Here is a 17,464-nt window from a genome sequence, read left to right as displayed (position 1 = left end):
AAGAGGGTGGGTGTTACTGGAGCTGCTTGCTCCTCCCAGTTTAAATCACTGTTGTGTTTACACTTTACAGCCGGGCTCAGTCTCATGTAACATTGGGTGAAAATGAGCAAGTTGGTGGAAGAAATACTCACAAGTAGAAGTCCAGAATTAAAAATGTACTTGAGTAAAAAAGTACTAAAGTAGTCTATTGGTATCAAAATATACTTAACAGAGGTAAAAGTAGGCTACTGATTGCGCAGAATGTCCCATTTCAGAAGTTTTCAAAAGCATAAAATCTATAAAGTGATGTAGCCCTAGAATATCTCCTGTTGTTAACTTAACTCTATGTAACAACAGGAGACATTCTAGGGCTAAGAAGTGATGTAGGTGTATGTTTTGTAATAATAATCAAAATCTACAAACAACAAAGTTTGCCTCTGAGATGTAGTGGAAGTAAAAGTAGGCCTACACAAAATTGGAAATACTTGAGTTAAGTTAAAAAATATATAAAAAAGCCTAAAAATGTTAACTTAACTTAAGCACAGTAGCACTAATATCTGTAGCACTAATATCTGAACATGATTCACTGATCACTATTCACTAGTAGTAGACAGAAGGTCTGATTGCATTACATTTCTCCCCCCTGAATTAATTCAACCTTTTTGGATTCGCAAATATAGCCAATATGTGTTTAGTTGTGTTTTTTTTGCACGTTTATTTATATCTTCAGTTCAGTCTCTTTACAGTCAGACTGTGGATGTTCCCTGACCACTAATTAGACCCCTGGTGGTCCAGAGACAGAGAGAAACGTCATAATAGCAACCCCCTCCCATTGCCACGTAGAGACATTCCTCCCTGGGAAATAGAGGGGACCCCCCTCCTTTTTTTTTATTATATGAAACTCTAAAACTTAACTAAACTTTTAAGATCCTAAAGTGCGATGCCTTCTTAATCCTTCCCCCCACACAACCTTTTAAACAGCGAGGAATGCGCTCTGGGCTCAGTGGGCTGGGGGCAAAATAAAAATGAAAGTTTGGACGTTTGATTTTTAGAGGCGGGGTCCAAAGGGATCTTCAGGACAGTGGGAGAGCCCTATAGCTACTACGCCACACAGTACAAATACCGAGTGATCGTTTAACCCCCACCCCCGACTGTCCGACAGTGTACCAAACGGAACCAAACGGACCATTGCACGGGCTCCACTGACACTCTGGATTTCACAGTGTACGTTACCACGTTTACACATCCGAGACGCCAAAGTGCGCATGAGCAATACGTGGTGCCGCAAAAAGTGCTTCCATTCAATCCGGACGGTGAGGATCAGAGTCAGACCCGGGGAGGAGATCAACTACAGACGGAGAGAGCCGAGGAACCGAACCAGCCGACCCGGACCCGTGCGTGCGAAACAGAAGACGGTGCATCAGTCATACAGTCGGGTTTTGACGTTATAGAGCTAGTGCTAAAGGGTATGAAAATGTTTCCGTGCGTGCACGGGATGTTGTATCTGTCGGTTCTGGTGGCGTTCTGCGCCTGTGACGCGCCCCCGGTCCCGTTAGACGACATCGTCATAGAGAAGACCTTCGTGCCAGAGCAGTGCGTGCGCGCGGTCAAAGTAGGGGACTTTGTCAGGTACCACTACAACGGCGTGTTCCCCGACGGCAAGAAGTTTGATTCCAGGTGAGTTTTTTATTTTTACTAGCTAAAACTTGTTTTCCTCTGACTTCAGACTAGCTGCTGCTGCTTCGCACGGATGTGTTTGTGTGTGTGTGTGTGTGTGTGTGTGTGTGTGTGCCCGATGGGGTGGGGGGGTTTGCCCCGTGAGCCACGCAAGCAGCAGCCACAAGACCAGAGCTCTGTTTCTGAACAGTCTGATAGCACCCTGGTTCTGAGGACCCTGGTTCAGGGCTATTGCAGTGATGTAAATGGGTTTTCAATGTAATTGGTACAGTACTGAGTACAGTAAGGACCCCTGGAGGCTGACATGATTGCGTCCTTTCTCAATTTAGAGATTCTAGCAATGCAGGACGCAGGCTATTTGCATCACTGCTATTGGTTCTGTTCTGGAGACACAAGGTTCTGAAGACAGACAGGCTGAGGCAGGTCTCAGGTTCTTATCAGACAGAGCTGTGGTTCTGAAGACAGCTCTGGTTCTTGTCTGGACTGACTAATATTACTGACTGTGTGTGTGTGTGTGTGTGTGTGTGTGTGTGTGTGTGTGTGTTTCAGCTACGATCGTGGCAGCACCTACAATGTGTATGTGGGTAAGAAGCAGCTGATCGAGGGAATGGACAAAGCACTGGTGGGCATGTGTGTCAATGAGAGGAGACTGGTCAAGATCCCCCCACAGCTGGCCTATGGAAAAGAGGGCTATGGTAAGTGTGTGTGTGTGTGTTGTCTTGTGTCTGTGATGGTCTGTTTGCCTTTGCCACACAGAAGAAGACATCTTTGATTGGTTATTTGTGTACAGTATGAACCGGTTTTAATCTAGGGGTGGCGGTGGCTGAGCGGACATCAGAAGGTTGTCAGGCTTCATGTCAAAGTGTCCTTGAGCAAGGCACTTAACACTGCACTCACGGCCCAGGCCGTGGCGGGCCCAGGCCGTGGCGTAACGGTCTGGGCACCTGACTGGTAATCCAGTCGCAGTGTGCCGCGGGTTCGACTCCCGAGCCCGACACGGCCTTTACTGCATGTCATCCCCCCATCTCTCTCCCGTTTCCTGTCAGCCTACTGTCTGTCCCTTCAAAAATCAATAAAAGGCGTAAGCCGCAAAAAAATATATCACTGTGACATCATAGACCAGGAAGTGGGTCTGAGGTCTCGTCCCTCTCAGTATATGAATACTGGGCCCTGGTTGGTTATAGCCTGGTTCCAGACGAATCTGGTTGGCCGTCACCATTTCGGCCATGAAGTCCTCCCACAATCGTGAGGGATTGGGGCAATATGCATTGCAAAGGCAGATGAAGGCTGGCTATACTACGCGAGGCTAGGTCTGAGGTGCTGAAGATCTTTAATTAAGTAAAGATCCTTGTTTATAACAACATAGACAATCACCCATCCTTGGTTCTGGTGACTCATACTGCCCTCCTAGTGTTTTTTCAAGTACCTTTTTCACTAGTTTGTAATATATATATATATATATATATATATACACACACACACAAACGTGTGTTTTCGATGAGTCTATCATGGCACTTAAATGGAGTTTGAAGTTACAATGGGTTTATATAGGAAGGGGGCGGGGCAGCTAAAATTAATATCAAATATCTCATATCTAATGAATCGTAAAAATCGTGTGAAGTGAGGTGGCGCCCACTGTGCAGTGTGCAAACATTAAAAGTCTATAGACTTAGCTGCCACATGATGTCATGAGTGAAAGCCAGACGTTGGATTGGCTAATGCTCCTCAAAAACGGTCTGGGGTGTTCACACTTCACAGAAGCCAGAGTAGATGATAAAATGACAAATAAAGTTAGAAAAGAAAAAAGTGGAATATCCCTTTAAATCTCTTGACCACAATGCCTCGATGATGTATTACCATGGTTTTTGTTCTTGCTTACTGTAAATCGCTCTGGATTAAGAGCGTCTGCTAAATGCCTGAAATGAAATTTTAGGTACAATATCCTTGGTTACAAGGAAGCAATATTACACAACTATTTGTCAATATAAATACACGAAAAAGGCCTAAGGGTCCTTGCAGAGTGGAATCACTGGATGCGTTTTTCGGAAAACCGGTGGAAAAACAATGCTAAATACGTGAAAAATGCAGCAGTGTGCAGGGACCTTTACCCATGATGCACTGTGTGGATGGACAGTGAGAGTTCAATTTAGGCATTAGTTTGTAGTTTCATTAATTTAGGCCTGACCTAAAAATTTAAAAAATCTTCTAAATATTTTCACGATTTCTCAAAAATAGCAGACCTACAAGCTCGTAGTGCGCCACTCGGTGGCGCGCTATGAGCGTGTAGATCTGCTATTTTTCAATAGCTAAATTATAACATAATGTTTAAAACACCAAAAGGGGTTCCTGCCCCAAAATGGGTTAATTAATTTCAGTAACTTATTAATGACTATAGAACATTATGCCCATATAAATAAAATGTTGCAGTATTAAGTAACAAATCCCACGAGACTGCAAAAGAAAAAGCAGTATTATTTGGTAGCGTATGTTGAGCAGTGAATTTGACAAAGCAGAAACCACTGGTCCCCTATGAAATAATACACTAAAGTCTCTAGCAGTGAAGTCAATGAGTCTACAGACCCAGGGAAGGGTGGGAATGTTGTTTATGAATCCAACCTTGGTTGGAGATTGGTGGTTAAGGTTAGGGTAAGAAAACAGATTTAATACTAGACAAAGTGCCAATCGGCACAGGTCTCCACCAGGGCAGGTCAGGTTGTGGCCTCATGGTGGCGCTATAACAGGCTGTTGAGGAAGATTTGGGCCGGAGGTTCGTGTTGGAGGGATGCAGGTACAATGTTTTTCCATGTGTGCATACATAAGTTGTATACAGATCGATGCAGTTATAGCTAAAAACAGGAATTGGCCTGTTATAGCGCCACCGTGAGGCTGATTTTGAGGAAAAAATTGTGGCATGTCGTCCTCGGCCTAGTGAAAATGTGCGTGTATAATTTAACGGAAATTGCACACTGTGTTTGTGATTTGTGGCCTTTTTTCGAAATGGACGAATCGTGTGAGCTTTGGAAGCCAATCTTAGCCAATCAGGATGGAAGATGGGAAATGGTCCGTGTTGATCACATGACTATGGAGATAGTGTATACCGATTTGCGTGAAATTTGGATAAAATCTGAAGGAGTAATAATAGAAATATGTCGGCCTCCTGGTGGCGCTATAAAGAGCAGATGTGAAAAATTCCAGGCAAAGGTTTTTCCTTGGCCTCTAGGGAGTTGGCATACAAAGTTATCCACAGATCCGTGCAGTTAGAGGTAAAAACACTTTTCGGCCAGTTATAGCGCCACCTTGAGTCTGAGTTGAAATTGTTCATGTGGCATTTCGTCCTCGGCCTAGTGGGAATGTGGGTGCACAATTTCACGGAAATCACGCGATGTGTTCATGATTTGCAGCATTTTGTTTGAAACTGAGCACTCCTGTGAACTTTGGAAGCCAATCTTAACCAATCAGGATGGAGTGTGAGAAATCTGAAAGACCGGTTTCGTTGAATGGCTCTAGAGAGACTGTGTACCAATTTGCGTGATGTTTGGACAAAATCTGTAGGTGTACTGTGCAAAAACTTGTTTTGCACAAAGCGGCCTCCTGGTGGCGCTATAACAGGCCGTTCTGGAAAGTTTGGGGCAGAGGTTCATCGTTGGCATCCAGGGAGTGTGTGTGCAAAATTTGGCATCGACCGGGTTAACGGTGGCCGAGATTAGCTGCTCACGGACACACGGACGGACGGACGGACACACACACGGACGGACGGACACACGGACGGACGGAGTGCAAAACATACTCTCCCCACATGCCTACGGCCTGGTGGAGACAATAATATGTATTGACTGTTTGAGTTCACTCACTGCCCAATCACCGCAATGCATGCTGTATTGTGACTGTCCTGCTAACTGATCCACTGCAATTCCTGTGGATCATTAAGCATTCTGTTAATTTCAGTGGAAACTTAAGTACCGCAACAGTGGCAGAGATTATGTTTATTGCGTTGAAATCAAACCAAAATCAAAGCATCTGTAGTAACTGGTCTGGTTTGTGTAATTGTGTATTAGCATGGCTACAGGCTACTGTGTTCTGAGTCACCAAAATTAAAGGTGTCGGTGTGTTGGTGTGTGCCCATGAATGTGGTAGATAATTGGAGAAGACAAGAAAGGGGAAGGCTTGTGCTAACATGTTCAGGATATTTTTTTTGCAATACTATAGCCTATATGACAGACTGAGGGAGAGAGATAGAGAAAAGAAGGAACACAATGTGACCGAAGAAAAGGAGACGGGAGGGCTTTGCAGGAGGAGGCCCAGTGACAGTGAGTCTGAGCACTGCACACTGAGCTGCCAGCTCACCAGTGTAGTGTAGTAGTCTGGGTGTAATCACTGCCCTGCCCTCCTCCTTTTGTGCAGCGTGTTCCCCCTCCTCCCTTTCATGCCTGTGTGGCAAAAAACACCCCCAAGGAGGTATTAACTTACATGACGCTGTGTTTTGCCTCTTTTTGTTTTTGGCATGGATCTTCCTTGTGATCGTTGCGTCGTACCAGTAGTACCACTCGGTGGTTGCATGTGGTGCGAGGGGGAAACCTCGTGCAGATCGCTGCACTTTGCAGGCATCTCATTAGTGGTACATGTACCTCATTGATTTGTACAGTCTACCTCGCATGAGAGCAGCACGGTTAAATGAAGAAGAAGGAAAAAGTATATGCTGGACTACTGTTTGGCGTACATCAGTGATTCTTAACCATTTCAGGCTTTGACCCCCCCCAAATACCGGTAATCAGATTTGAGCTGGGACCTGATACATTTAGCACAAAGTTCTTAAATTGTCACACAATTGTTTGATCTGCAGCACTGATTAATATAATTTATTTGTATGTGTAAACTTGAAACATTATTGTACTGGAAAAATGTCTCTTTTCCCTGTGTGTGTGTGTGTGTACTGGAAAAAGGTCTCTCTCTCTCTGTGTGTGTGTGTGTGTGTGTGTGTGTGTGTGTGTGTGTGTGTGTGTGTGTGTGTGTGTGTGTGTGTGTGTGTGTGTGTGTGTGTGTGTGTGTGTGTGTGTGTCCATGAATGAGGTAGATAATTGGAGAAGACAAGAAAGGGGAAGGCTTGTGCTAACTTGTGTGTGTGTAAATTGCAGTAGTACACTATCTGTAAAACTTGCAATTAACATAGATTAAAAGAATAAAAAGATTAGATTACATGCATACACAAAACAGGAAGCGCTCAACAGAAGAACAAGTCGAGGTGTGTGTGTGTGTTCCCACCACGGAGTAACCTCGCGTCAGTGTCATCAGACTATACACCATAGCTATCCACCTCGAAGGTCTGGTAAGATGGACAGTGTCGGCAGGCCAATCAGAGGCAGGTGGGGCGTTACCATGACGGACGTAGTTTAGAATCATGCTGATACAACGTAATGTCTCTTCCCTCGAAAAACGTAAAATTATAATAATGAAAGTTGGTCACAAAAAATAAACCTCCCTTCCTCCTTCTCTCCCTCCCTCTCTCAGGTGACCTCATTCCCGCTGACTCCATCCTGCATTTTGACGTGCTGCTCTTGGATGTGTGGAACCCAGAGGATGGCGTCCAGAGCAACACCTACCACACGCCCGAGGTCTGTGTCAGGAAGGTGGAGGTGTCCGACTATGTGCGTTACCACTACAACGGAACGCTGCTGGACGGGACTCTGTTCGACTCCAGGTGAGACGCGCCTTCGCAGCAGAGTAGCTCTCCTAGGATTTCTCTCTCCTTGTACTCCTTCTTGACATCTTTTCTTTCGATTGACGCTAGTGATTGACAAAGACATGGCTTCCTACTATGCAGACATATCTTCGTCACTCTGTAACAAACAAGGGTGACCAAAGGTTAACAACCTGTGGTCACGGCTCACAAGTTGGGTATCGCCGTTTTAGAATTTTTTTAAATAATTTAACATGTGAATTCACCTAATCTTCTAGTCACACCCGCCTGCGTACCTATGACACCTACGTCGGCATCGGGTGGCTGATCGCTGGCATGGACAAGGGCCTCCTGGGAATGTGCGTGGGAGAGCGACGCATCATCACCATGCCTCCATCCATGGGCTACGGCGAGAACGGAGACGGTGAGTTTCCTGCCACTTCTTCACACGTTACGCTGTAGATGACTTCAGCTGAATCACAGGCCAGTTTTATACTTTCTTGTACAATCGTGCAAAAGTGGCTGATCCAGCCTACTCTAGATCTGATATTTTCATCTTAAAAAAATTTACATGCCACAAAATAGAATTAGGAACGCTAGGAAGAAAGGTTAAAATAGATATGATCATTTCATATTATATATATATTTGGGGTATAGAATTTCCCTCATTTGGAAATTACTGCAGACAAAGTAGTGATATAGTAAATTAAGTCTATAATTCTGTAATGTCTCTCCATGACGTGTCTCCTGGTGGTTTATTTGTCTCGTCCTTCGTGTGTCTGTCCCCTTGCAGGAAGTGACATCCCAGGACAGGCCTCTCTGGTGTTTGACGTGGTTCTGCTGGACCTCCACAACCCCAGAGACGGCATCACGGTCGCCAACCAGGAGGTGCCGGAGCCCTGCGCCAGGAAGACTGTTGAAGGAGACTTTGTGCGTTACCACTATAACGGCTCACTGCTCGATGGAACCTTCTTCGACTCCAGGTGTGTGTGTGTGTGTGTATCAGTTTGTCTGTTAGTGTCTTAATGCAGGTGTTTGTCCGCGTGGGGGTGGAGTTCACATGATTATTTTGGGAGGGTCACGGCCTGAAAAGGTTGAGAACCACAGCCATAAACAACTGAAAAAATCACCTGTGTGAGGAGGGGCTAACGCACGTTGATCCTTTTTACTGTTGAAAAGACATATGGGTCGACTTACTCAGTGATGAAGCATTAGGTCATGATGACTCATAACTCTTTGTGTTACTGTTTCCACATAAAAATGGTTTTGGATCATTGAACTTAACTATCATTTACTGCATGATGAAAGGCAATGTGTGCCTGCCCTGCTGTTACTCATTTTGTCCACAGGGTGGCAGCATCTCCTCATTAACCAACAGGGCGAGTGAAAGGAGATCTGAACCTTTCTTGTTTGATGCCATCCATTTATTTTATAGACATCCTGCATGTGAAACTTTTTAAAATGCCCCGAGTCAAGCCACAATGCCACGGTGTGTGAGCGGAGTTCATCCCGAATGTTGAACCATGGAACGCTTTACAATTTGTTATGGTGTCAGAGCCAGTGTTGGGCAGTGTGTATAGATTGTGTCCATGGCAGGGAGATTGAATCCAATAATTCTCTCCGCACTTTTGACAGCTCGTTGCAGCGATTTCCTCTCAGCTTGTATTGGGTAGTGTTTCCAAACCACACCGTGATGCCACTGAGGACCAAGTCCGGCCTTCTTCAGCATCCTAATAAAGTACAGCCGCTGCTGTGCTTTTTTCACTGTAGCAACAGTGTTTTCCTTCCAGCCCAGATGTTTTGACACATGAAGGCCAAGGAACTTGAAGCTGTCTGCCTGCTCCACCTCTGTCCCCTTGATGGTGAGGGGTTCCAGTGTGTGTGTGAGGTCCCTTCCTAAAGTCCAGAATTACTTACTTAGTTTTGTCCACGTTGAGGACGAGGTCATTGTCCTCCCCGTGGCTGATGATGTTGTTCACCTGTTCCCTGTACGTTGACTCGTTTCATCCCTTAATAAGGCCCAGGATGGTCGTGTCATCAGCGTACTTTATTATGATGTTACTCTTCTGAGTGGAAACCCAGTCATGCATGTACAGGGAGTAGAGTCTAGGACTTAGGCAGCAGCCCTAAGGTGTTCCAGTACTAACTGTGAGCTGTGAGATTTAAGTTGATTTCTGTTGACATGTGTGCGCACATGGGCTGGTAATCTAGCAGTCACGTGTTCAAGGTGGTATTGCACATCACCTTTTCGGAAAGGGTGGTGGTGCGTAGCGAAAGTAATATAGCAATGTAAGGAGTAATGAAACTAACTAACTTATTACACTTCTACAGTAACACTGTTCAGAGCTGACAACATCCTTTGGCTCAAGACTACTATTATCTAACTCCTAGAAATATCTCTTTGTAACATTTTCCCTTCTTTTGGCAGCACATTGTTTTGGTAATATTAGTGGCTAATCTGTTAAACTCAATAACAGAATGTTTGATGATTCTGTTCAAGGCTGAATTACTGTTAAATGCCAGCCAGTTTAACAGTTTAATCAAGCATAGTGCATCTTTGAATAGTTTCCCTTTGCAGAAATAGCAACAGTGTCTGCAGTTTATACCTCCCGTTTGTCTTCTGTCAGACGTCATAAAACGGCTTTGTGTGCTGAGGTGAGGTGACCACATCACCGCTTATCCCCCACACAGCTCAGTGGTGTCATTTTGTATTTATTCCCCACCCATCGAGGTAGGTTTCTATGGTTGATGGCTAACATTGGAGCATGTAGGGGCCTCGGGCTTAACCCATTCTGACCTGAGATCAGATTCATACGAGGTTTCCGCCGGACACACACTGGTCTGATGAACCCATTCTGACCTGAGATCAGATTCTAAAAATGTCAGTCGTTCTTCGATTTTTCAAAAAATAGCAGACCTACAAGCTCGTATCGCGCCACTCGGTGGCGCGATATGAGCTTGTAGATCTGCTATTTTTCAATAGCTAAAGCATAACATGATGCTGACACCAAAATGGGTGCCCGGTCAGAATGGGTTAATTTGTAGTGGCTTCAGATGATGCACTAAAAGGGTTGTCACTAAATCACAGCAAATCAGATGATCCAAATCCAATACGTGGTTAATTGTGGAAATGCACAACGTATGTCCCAACCCTGCCACTTTGAATACATACACCTTTAGTGCCCTGAATGTTCCCCTGAACATTCCTAGTGTGTGAAATGTGTTCTGCCGTGTGCAAATTTGTCTCTCTCCCTCCCCACCCCCTCAAATTCTAAAGTTTTGGCCAGGTCTCAAGGTCTCCCAGCTGCCACATAAATGGTTTTACTTCATGTCCACTTTTATCAAACCTCCCACCGACAGTTCCGCCAGAGACAACCAGAGAGCTAATATCATGATCATTGCACCATCACACAACCACGTTTGCATAACAGGTTCTTACTGTGCCAGTAAAAGCAGATGTTGCTGCTCTAACTACTATTATTATTGATAGTAGTGCTGGTGGCGGTAGTAATCATTTAAGCCAGGGATTCTCAAATCCTTTTCTGAGTGTCATACAAGGAAGGAAATGCATTCTTAAAACTAAATGGGTAAAAAGAACCAACCATGTTTGCAGAGAGTAATGCTGAATTACTGTCATGATCATGTCTTTTCTGTCTCTCTGCATTGTGAGCTTGTAGTTTTGGTTTTGATTTAGTTTTTCGTACAAAAAGAGGTTTCACAATTATCGGGCCCGCAGGCAGAGGCTGTGCATGGCTATTTGGGGCTCCTTCCTTAGCATGGAAAGGTTTTGGGGACCCCCTGCCATATACGAGACAGCGGATTATTTATTACTGATGTTTGCTAATAACCGAACCATGCTGTTAATTTCACAGCTACTCTCGTAACCGCACCTACGACACCTACGTGGGGAAGGGCTACGTGATCGCCGGCATGGATGAGGGTCTGATCGGGGTCTGCATGGGAGAGAGACGCACCGTCATCATCCCACCTCACCTCGGATACGGAGAGGAGGGCACAGGTGTGTGTGTGTGTGTGTGAACAAATTGCAGATAGTAGTGCACTATCTGTAAAACTTTCAATTATAATAATAGATTACAAGAATAAACATTTATACAATTAGATTAGATTACATGCATACACAAAATGGGTGTGTGTGTGTGTGTGTGTGTGTGTGTGTGTGTGTGTGTGTGTGGCTACCTACTCCTAGCAGAGATAACTTGGTCATTAGTTCTCATGTTCTATGTTACTGCTTTTTCTTGTCCACAACGTTAGGAATATCATTTAGATGGCATGTTATTTAAACACGCACATGTGTACACAGTACACACACACAAATGTAAGAACCAGGAACTATCTAGTATCAGTCTTTCAAAAGTAATGACTTTTATCTATCATTTTTTTTCTTTTTCGTCAGGCACTAAGATCCCAGGTTCGGCTGTGCTGGTGTTTGACGTTCACATCATCGACTTCCACAACCCGTCAGACAGCGCGGTGACCATCACCACCCACAAACCCGAGCCGTGTGACAAACTGACCAAGAAAGGCGACTTTGTCAAATATCACTACAACGCAACGCTGATGGACGGCTCGGCCATTGACTCCACGTGAGTGAAGCCATAGTGTGTGGCAGAAATGATCTAGCCAGGTTTATACTGGAAACAAATGTGTCAAATAATGTGGTGAACATTCGGATGCATCTTTTGGCAAGCCTTTTGACAGGTTCCTGGGAACCAATCAGATTTGTACAGCAGATATATTACTATATTCTGTCATAGATAGGACAAGGTCACAATGCGTCACGCTGAACTTGTAGATCGGCTATTTTCAATGCAACTCCCGGCGCAACCAAACATATCTCTTCTGTACTAGCCCCTCATAAACATTTTTCCCTAGTTCTTATTTGTTGACGAAATTGTCATCATAGTCATCATAGCTTAGTTTCTATTTAGTTTTCGTCCCTGAAAGGTCTCACAGATACAGCAGAGACAGGAGGGTTTTCAGTTTGTTTGTGGAATGTGTGGGAGTCTGGGAGAGATTACAGTCACCTCAGGTGAAACCACCGCCGCAATACTGGCACGGTTCCCATGTTGGCTCTCATTCACCGCCAGCCTATAACACCCATTGATATCTATCACATTAAATGTATAGCACGGTTCCCACTTCCCACGCTGGTTACCGTTCCCATGACCTGTGTTCTTATCTAGGCTGAGGGATCGTAAACGTAGCACAGGCACCGTCTCTCTTTCACCACTATCCTATGAAACCCATCGAAGCGCTCATGTCACGTTAAACATTGACAGAATTATACTTTGATGCTTTGAGTCCGGCAGCCAGATATAGCATTCTGTCACCGTTCATTTCCAGGTCAATGTTGAGGTGGCGCTCGGTCTTAATGGTGCACAGCAATTATGTCACTTCCACGCGACCCATGGTTTGTTTGTTTTAAACCCTGCAGTAATCCGTCCATGTAAGGTCAACTTCATGGTGCTTATTAAGCAAGACACAAAGTGAGCTTACTGAAAAATAAATATTAGAACTAGCTAGACCTAATCAAATCACCCTGTCGCTTGTCACACCGCTTGATATAAATAGATAAAAGAACATAGTCCATGTTAGATTATGCCAGATCTGTTTGTCACTACTGCCCACTACTCATTATTCACATTTTGGTAAAACATTTTTCATAGGATTGAATATTTTATTGATCGTTGACACCCCACATTGCTTCTCTCTCTCTCTCTCTGTCTCTATCCTGGGTGTGAAGGCACAACTATGGTAAGACGTACAACATAGTCCTGGGAGCCAACCAGGTGGTACCAGGCATGGAGGAGGGACTGAAGGACATGTGTGTGGGAGAGAAGAGACATCTGGTCATCCCTCCTCACCTAGGCTATGGGGAGAGGGGAGTCAGTAAGTCTCACGCACGCACTCACTCACTCACTCACACTGGTGCTTGTGCTTCACGCCTGATCTCAACCGGTATACTGTGTGTGTGTGTGTGTATGACAGCTGATGAGGTCCCAGGCAGCGCGGTGCTGGTGTTTGACATTGAGCTCGTAGAGATGGAGGAGGGTCTCCCTGACGGGTACATGTTCATCTGGAACGATGACGTCTCCCCGGACCTCTTCACTGAGATGGACAAAGACGCCAACCTGCAGGTGGAGCCCTCTGAGGTACGTGTCATCAGTGTGTGTGTGTGTGTGTGTGTGTGTGTGTGCGCACGCGCGCATCCCAGAAACGGTTCCCTTTGTTGTCTGCCTGCCTTTCCTATCTCATCTGCCTGCCCTGCAAACCCAACACATTTTGTGGCTAATGCTAGTTGACTTCCACACAATTCAACGAAGACCGGTAGACTGATACACAACTCCGGGACACAACGCTCAAGGCCATACATTCTTTGTTCAGTGTAGAGTTCTCAACGGGCCTGTAAACTAAGGCCAGGCCCTAACTGGGACCTACTGGGCACGAGCCCAGCAGACTGGACCATTGTCGCCCGTTGTTCTCTAATAACACGGGCTAGGAAGGTCTGACGGCAACAAACTAGATGCCTGAGCAAAGTTCACTTTGAGCTGCCTCGCCTCGTCCACTGCCATGTCCGTCCGTTAGGCCTACAGGGGCAGTTGAAATGTATTTTTAGTAGATTGTTTTATTTTATTTCTTTTTTCACTTAACCCGAGGCCAGCCTGGCCCTAAAACGTCGGGTAGGGTCGGGTTTGGGCAGAACTCTTTTTTTTTTTTTTTTTTTTATATATTTATTTATTCAGGGAGATGTACAAAGTTAGTTTTACATCGTTATTGTTGTTGGTGATATTCCCTGTTTTTTTTTTGTTTTTTTTTGTGCAAACCCTTCCCCTTAGGTTGGGCAGAGTGACCAAGAGTGGTCACGCTTGCCCAGCCTACCCTCCCGTTCACCCTCCCACCCTCCCATGGGTCGTAGGGGAGGCAAAACATAATTAAAAAAAAATAATATATATATATATATATATATATATATATATATATATATATATATATATATAGTAAAGTAAGCAAGATAAACAAAAGAGAATAATGAATGAATAAATAAAAAATAAATATAATAAAGGAACGTGACAAACAGAAAATAAGATACAAACATTTACCAAATAGACATTCGTATAATATAGCCTACTGCATACCTCCTTGGGAAATTGAAATTGATGCTGAGTAGTTAGATGAAATTATAACTGATCGCTCGGGGAAAAAAGATTTGGGTAGATATAACGGAATAGTTTGAAATAAGTACAACATTTTTGGCAGGATGGACATTTTAATAACGTTGATACGACCCGTTAGTGTTAGTGTTAGTGTTTTCGTCAGTTTTAGTTGACAAAATCAACACCGCTGACCACCCACCACGTCCGAGGCAGGCAGAGGACACACACCTGGCTCCCGTCAGAAACATAGTTTGAGCTGACTGCGCTGCTCTCTACATCTGTAATGTTGACATTTCCAACTGCAGGTGTTTTGCATCTCTCCTTGTCCTCTTTGTTCAGGTCCTGTTAGAGCCAATCTGCCGAGGGCTGTAGTCAGACCCTATGGTCACCTGTTGGCCACTAGATGCACTGTGGCTGATGTTGTCGTTGTCAGATTTACATTGTGTGCTCATTAAATTTACATCTCGTGCTTTTCCACCTGATGCTCTGAGTCTGTCATGCATGCATGCGCACGAGTACATTCATGCACACTGCTGTTACTAAGCCGTGTGGAATTTATGGACAAAATACTATATAATTGTTTTTCCTTTCCTATTTTTCCTTTCATATCTCACATCTCCCATCTCACTTTTCCCATGTCATCGTTCCCATCTCGTTAATCTGACCTCTCCTGTCTCCCCTCACCTCTCCATTTGTTCCTAAATTGCCTTTCATATCTCACCTCTCCTATCTTTTTCCTCTCTCGTTTTTCTTTTTCGCCTCTTATATCTTGCCTTTCCTACCTCACCATTCCTATCTGACCTCTCCTACCTCACCATTCCTATCTGACCTCTCCTATCTCACCTCTCCTATACCATTTGTTAGCATCTTGTCTTCCTTCTTTTTCTTCCCTTGTTTTTACTTTGTCGCCTTTCCTACCTCGCCTCTCCTATTTCGTCTACTGTATCATCCTAAAAGCAGATTCTCTACTTTCCTCCCCCTAGTTCACTGACTACATCCTGCGGCAGGTGAACGAGGGGAAAGGTCGCCTGGCGCCCGGCTTCGACCCGTACCGCATCATCGACAACATGTTCTCCAACCAGGACCGCAACCAGGACGGAAAGATCACAGAGGACGAGTTCAAACTGAAAGCGGACGAACCGGTCGATCACGACGAGCTATGACGGCCCTGAAGTCTAAAGATCTGTCTCAGGTCGACGGTGGGGAGGGTTGGGGAACAGATTAAATGTTTGGGGGGTGTGGGGGGTGGGGCGTTGAAGGAATGAGGATGGGGCGGATGATAATGATACATAATGTACACACTGTACAGTAAGGTCAAATAGTAACGGTCAATTTATGCTTTGAGCTTCAAGTGTCTCTCAACCTTATGACTTCTGAACAGTCACAGTGTCTGCGACTCGCCGACACGGCAATGTTGCCACAAAACGTAGACAAGGACGTGGATGTAGTCTTGTGTGGCAAACATAATTTGTCGCTTTGACGTCACTTTCGTCCTGCGACATGTTGGTTGAAACTTGTCGCTCAGAGCATGAATTGTTCGTATAAGTGTAAGCTAATGTTTTACCACTGAAATGATCCAGGGTAAAATATAGTTTCAATAGGGTTCTGAAGAGAGCATGCAGTAAAATCCGGAGTATTAATTCAACCAGGGTCTGTCTCCTGGGGTTGCCCAGGTTGTCTCAGGCTGGATGAATGGTTCTGCAACGGCCTGGGTCAGAACTTATTCATTTGACAGGTCATGTAAAATTGTTACCTGCACGAGAGGGTTAAATTACGCCTCAGGATTTTGCTGTGTATGAAAGTGTGTCGAGGAAGAAAATAATCAATGTCGAAAGAGGGCAGTGTTCGTTGTTACAGTGGTTCATGGGGAAAATGCTTAATTTAAGGACAATGCGGTTGACGGCGGTTCCCTTTTTTTAATATGTCCTCTCACATCAAGTTCTTTCTGTATTTTGTTTCACGTTTTGCCATTGTTGTGAATTTTCTATATTGAATGTGATTTATTTGGTGAGAAAAGAAAAGGAGCCAAGAACACTCGGTACACCGAAGGCACGATCTGAACGAACAAGACAAAATAGAATAGAGGCGAGGAACTAAAGATGATGTGTTCACATGCAGGTAGATTCTGTCTGAGAATACAGGGGAGAAGAGAGCTGCACTGGAGACAACCATTTTTTGTATACATTATTTCTTTATTTTTTTTACCCTAAAGAACCATCGTCCCACTCACTCCAATCTCAGATTAAACCAGTGCCTTATTACGCCGGGGTTGTGTGCCAGTGTTGTGTGCCAGTGTCACCGCGGAAATAGCCCAAATATTGGCTCACAATGCATTGCAAGCTTGTAGATAGCCTATTTTCTGTGTGCAACACTGCGTATAAATCAGGCTTTACTCATTGATGATGATGCACTCCGTGGATCTGTATCTCTACACCTTTTTATTGTTAACAATTGTCTCGTGCTTCCACTTCACTGGGTTCTCAAGCTTCCAGGTGAGCTTCCAACTGCTCACTCGGGAAATTCACCCCTTGGGTCTGAATTTGAGCTTGATGCCTCACTTATTTATTTGAGCAACAAGTACAAACAGGACGGCTTGATCAGCGGACATGTCCTCTGTATAGTGTACACACGTCAGGGTAAGATTTCACTACATTTGTGGATTACAGTGGAAGCTAAATGTGCTCAGATGTCACCTGTATGCTGGCCACATTTGCAAGACCACAGCTCATGATGACATGTGACACTGAAATGTCCCTGAATCCTGAAATGTTACTGTTGTAATTGGGTCTTGTATTAATCTTGATTTGATGGTTTTCAAGTGTATTATTGACAATTGTCTTGTCAAAACTTAGCATATGACCCTTGTGCATCCATGTTTCTTTTGCGTGTGTGTGTGCGTGTGTGCGTGTGTGCGTGTGTGTGTGTGTGTGCCAGAAATAACTGAGATTCTGTTTTGTTT

General features: G+C 44.5%; 1 protein-coding gene across 1 annotated transcript; it reads left to right on the top strand.

Moving 5' to 3' along the window:
- The first annotated feature begins 1,057 nt into the window (after nucleotides 1-1,057).
- On the top strand, nucleotides 1,058-15,726 carry fkbp9 (FKBP prolyl isomerase 9). The gene is made up of 10 exons (XM_083770031.1): nucleotides 1,058-1,656; nucleotides 2,206-2,351; nucleotides 7,162-7,351; nucleotides 7,609-7,754; nucleotides 8,124-8,313; nucleotides 11,203-11,348; nucleotides 11,745-11,934; nucleotides 13,095-13,240; nucleotides 13,340-13,503; nucleotides 15,489-15,726. Exons 1-10 carry the CDS (start codon nucleotides 1,448-1,450, stop codon nucleotides 15,666-15,668), a joined length of 1,707 nt encoding a protein of 568 aa, XP_083626157.1. The 5' UTR covers nucleotides 1,058-1,447; the 3' UTR covers nucleotides 15,669-15,726.
- The last annotated feature ends 1,738 nt before the right edge of the window (nucleotides 15,727-17,464 follow it).

This window comes from Protomyctophum parallelum (assembly GCF_964188405.1).
Source record: "Protomyctophum parallelum genome assembly, chromosome: 1".
Lineage (NCBI taxonomy): Eukaryota > Metazoa > Chordata > Actinopteri > Myctophiformes > Myctophidae > Protomyctophum > Protomyctophum parallelum.
This window is presented reverse-complemented; position numbering and strand designations above follow the sequence as displayed.

Coding starts and splice junctions, on each gene's coding strand:
- fkbp9 (XM_083770031.1), top strand. CDS start 1,448: ATGAAAATGTTTCCGTGCGTGCACGGGATGTTGTATCTGTCGGTTCTG. Junction 2,352..7,161: donor CTATGGAAAAGAGGGCTATG/GTAAGTGTGTGT, acceptor TCCCTCTCTCAG/GTGACCTCATTCCCGCTGAC. Junction 11,935..13,094: donor GGCTCGGCCATTGACTCCAC/GTGAGTGAAGCC, acceptor CTGGGTGTGAAG/GCACAACTATGGTAAGACGT.